Source organism: Octopus bimaculoides, chromosome 17 (genome assembly GCF_001194135.2).
Source record: "Octopus bimaculoides isolate UCB-OBI-ISO-001 chromosome 17, ASM119413v2, whole genome shotgun sequence".
NCBI classification, from domain to species: Eukaryota; Metazoa; Mollusca; class Cephalopoda; order Octopoda; family Octopodidae; genus Octopus; species Octopus bimaculoides.
The window spans coordinates 29999980-30003759 of NC_068997.1; the positions used below are offsets into that span (position 1 = coordinate 29999980).

At 35.3% G+C, this 3780-nt stretch overlaps 1 protein-coding gene across 1 annotated transcript in view; it reads left to right on the forward strand.

Annotated features, from left to right (window-relative positions):
* LOC106868906 (uncharacterized) overlaps nucleotides 1-919 on the forward strand; it is an 11066-nt gene extending 10147 nt beyond the window's left edge. The window contains exon 6 of the mRNA XM_014914366.2: nucleotides 655-919. Within this exon, the coding sequence (XP_014769852.1) occupies nucleotides 655-845 (191 nt within the window). The 3' untranslated portion in view covers nucleotides 846-919. The remainder of the gene's footprint in view (nucleotides 1-654) is intronic.
* The last annotated feature ends 2861 nt before the right edge of the window (nucleotides 920-3780 follow it).

Here is a 3780-nt window from a genome sequence, read left to right on the forward strand (position 1 = left end):
GTTCCTGATCTTTTACTCATCGATCTTCTGTCTCCAGTGCACGCCGAACAAAACTGAAGATTTTAAATATCTCTTTCTTCCGCAACGCAAAAGATAAAGAAATTTATAAATATCGCTTTCTTCTTCATCGCATGATTATTTCTACTTAGCGTCTTAATTTTTAGTTAAATAGATAATAAATAAATTAATAATTAATAGTCTTGCAAAAAAGATGTAGTAAAACAAACACACAAGTACATTTAAAATCTGGCAGATGGGTTAATATTAATCCTCGTTGTCAATAAAAATCTCAACACGCTTCATTAATAACTTGTTCAAAAATACTCCAATACATCTCGCTGGTAATACGAGAATCTCTCTGCCTTCTAGATAACCAGCCACATACCCCTTCTCCCTCTCCCCTCATAATGCTATTTCACCAACCAAATTCCGCATAAATTATTATTCCCAATCCTTCCTTTCTAGATTATGCAACACTCAGGAACTCACTCCCTACTCACACTAACCTAAAGATTGCAAACGGAATATCCATAACATCGATCTATCGAATCAATAGACCACATCTATTCGTTTCCCTTGTACCTTGTCAATGAAGAGCAATAATTTATGTTCTTATATCTCTTGTGTTCTCTCTTACATTTTTTTCTGTTGCAGAAAAAGAAATTAATGGCCAGACAACTTATTCAACTTTTTCCTTCAAACCAAATTCACATCACAACCTTGTAATCGAGGCCCAAGTGGACGCCCGCTCGGTCTTGGATTGTTCACGTTTATGTATGTTATCTTCTACATGTACCGCCTTTTCATATACTAACACTAAGTGCCTGCTAAAGAAACTGATCTGAACTTCAATGGAATTCACTCCAAAATTATTTACTTCTCAATGAAATGTGAGCAAGATTTCAACGGATCATGTTTGCATATAATAATTATATAAGATAAAAAGTGTGTTTCTTTGTGAATAAAATATCAATTTAATTCAGATATTTATTTTGTTAATTTATTTTCATTGCTAACGCTTTTCATTCTAAATTAGTCCAATCACACATTGGACGATTTATAAGATTATTAAATTTGCCTTGTAGCAATGAAGCAATTGGGCGTTATTTTATCGACCTTCAAAGAATGAAACACTAAGTTAACCTGGACAGCATTTGATTTCAAAACGTAACTGGTCTTAACTAAATGCCAGAAGCAGTTAAACCGAATCTTTAATGCTTCTTACCCATCATCTGAATAATATATGAGATAAAATAATTACATTTGATTGATTTCCCTTGAAAAGTGAAATGATTTGTTATTCAAACTAAAAAAAGAAAAAAACCAAATTGAGGAAAGTAATATCGAAAACTTTTCTGAAGAATATGGTAAACAGTTTACGGGAATTATTGTACGCCCATTCCTATGTAAGAAAGCACCAAAAATCTTAGGTAATATGATTGTTAATTTGAGTTTTAGCTCTGGTCTCTCAGAAACTATTTAAGCTGGCTGATCTAAACTGTCTTTATCAAGGATTATAAAACCAAATTAAAATCGAATAGTGGAAAACGCGTCTGGAGAGGTGCATTAAATCCAGAAGTTACTCAATATCCAAAGAATTTTTCACAGATAATATTGTCAAATTCTCGGTGAAGAACGCCTAAGAGCAGTTTAATTTTCGAAATGACTATTATTTCATGCAAAATTAATGTAAGTTTTAAGACTTAGTCAAGACTTAAGCTAGCAATTCTTAGATTACTGATGTCATAATATAGAGAAACCTTTTGTACAAAATATTCTGTCGCGTGACGCTAACGCACGGACGTAGCAGGAAATGTAGAACATGTTCTAAACTTAATCACGTGTTCATTCTCTTCAAACACTTGACCGAAAACATTCTGAGCATTGATCGTTTGGACATGTTCGGTCAACCGTATCAGCCTTAATTTACGGCGCTAAACATTGTCACTTGATCCCAACACGCACACGTAGTAGGGAACCTAAAGAAATTTCCAAGATATATATATATCCGTTTTTAAGGCCAGCCATGTGACTATCCTCTATCAATCAAATCCGATTCAAAGCGTATACTAATTTGAGTCATGAACTCGCCTATAAAAATAGGGGCAAGCTTCAAACACTAGTCAGTAGCAAGACAGCTGTAACATAGGCCACTTCTTTGTTTCAACTTTCTCATTACTGACACATAGGCAACGTGTTATATATTCCGGTACCGCAACAATTAGAGATATAAACCTGAATTTGTAATCGGGGTGGAGTAACAGTAAATTTCTCAATAATTCAGCGTAGGTATTCTCTTTTTTGCTGATCTTTATGTTAACGTCCGCTGGACAGCTAATTTCCACAACTGTACACAGTTTCTCCTCTCCATCCTAGTTCTATTATGCTTAAATTTTATTGAGGTTTTCACTGGGACATTCAATCAGTGCTCCTTATTATGAATGGCTATCGCCTCTACCAAACTGTGGATTCTTATTTCTTTGGGCTCAGGGTTATCCTTCCGACGGATCTTATTGTACAGTGTCTTAGTCACATCATATTACATATACCGCGATGACGTTTTCGAACGACTGCTTATGATGTGGGTAATATCATGGTGTTAACTCCAGAAAGTCTGCAGCAGTTATCATATTTTGGTATTTTACCTGCGTCTGTGAACCTTTTGTGCATCAAGCATTTGGCTGATACTTCATATTCTTGGATTGCAAAAACATAGCGTTTCATGTGAGAGTTTGTAGTCCGGTCGTTGGTCCATGGTAGATCGCTTTTATGAGCAATGTGCTATTGTTTTCGTTATCTACATTCCAACATGGAGCTCTGTATATTTGTTAGAAACAAGCTCCTTTTTCAGAGGATGAATTTAAATGATTGAATACAGAAGAGACATAATACATACATGCATATATACATGCATACATACATACATACATACATACATACATGGATGCATGGATGGATGAACTGGGGACAATCGCTTAAATTGTATAACTGGTTCTTATTTTTTCCGCCCTGCTGGGATAAATGAGTCCAACCAAATTTGAAATCCAGACGTAGAGGAATGTGATAACGTGCATTAACTCATCGTTTCTATCCATTCGCTGCCATTGTCACTCCGGTATATTGGTTTCAAAGGCCAGCAATTTCGAGGGAGAATTTAAGTCGATTACATGGACCCCACTGTTCAACTGGGACTTATTTTTATCGACTCCTAAACAACAAATGGCCAAGTCGACCTTGGTGAAATTTGAACTCAGGAGGCAGAGACGAAAGAAATGCCTCTAAGTATTTTGTCCATCACACTAACGACCCTGCCAACACGTCACATTATTACTACAGTATATTAAAGAGTGTCGACTTGTTTTGCAGTATCTTGTTTTGATGTTACATTTAGGCGATGTTAATGTTAAACGCCCTTTGTTCAATATATTCATTTACAATGGTTTGTCATAAATCAACGAAGTGACTCTGTTTTTTTTCTATTTAATTGCGATTAGCAAATATTCATTGATTAATTGATAACATTAATCAATTGGAAGGCTATTTATTATTCATTTGATAGCGATTTTATGAACAACAGTGTTGTTGGTTACAAGGCTTTTAATAAAACTTTCAATAAAGAACGAGAGAGAGAGAGTGACAGAGGGACAGAGAGAGAGAGAGAGAGAGAGTGAGAGAGAGAGAGTGAGAGAGAGAGAGAGAGAAAGGCGTATCTGTACCTTTATACGTGTTCACTATAATCGTCGTATTTGTCATTTGTAAGTGCGTTTTGCTTTTGTCTTA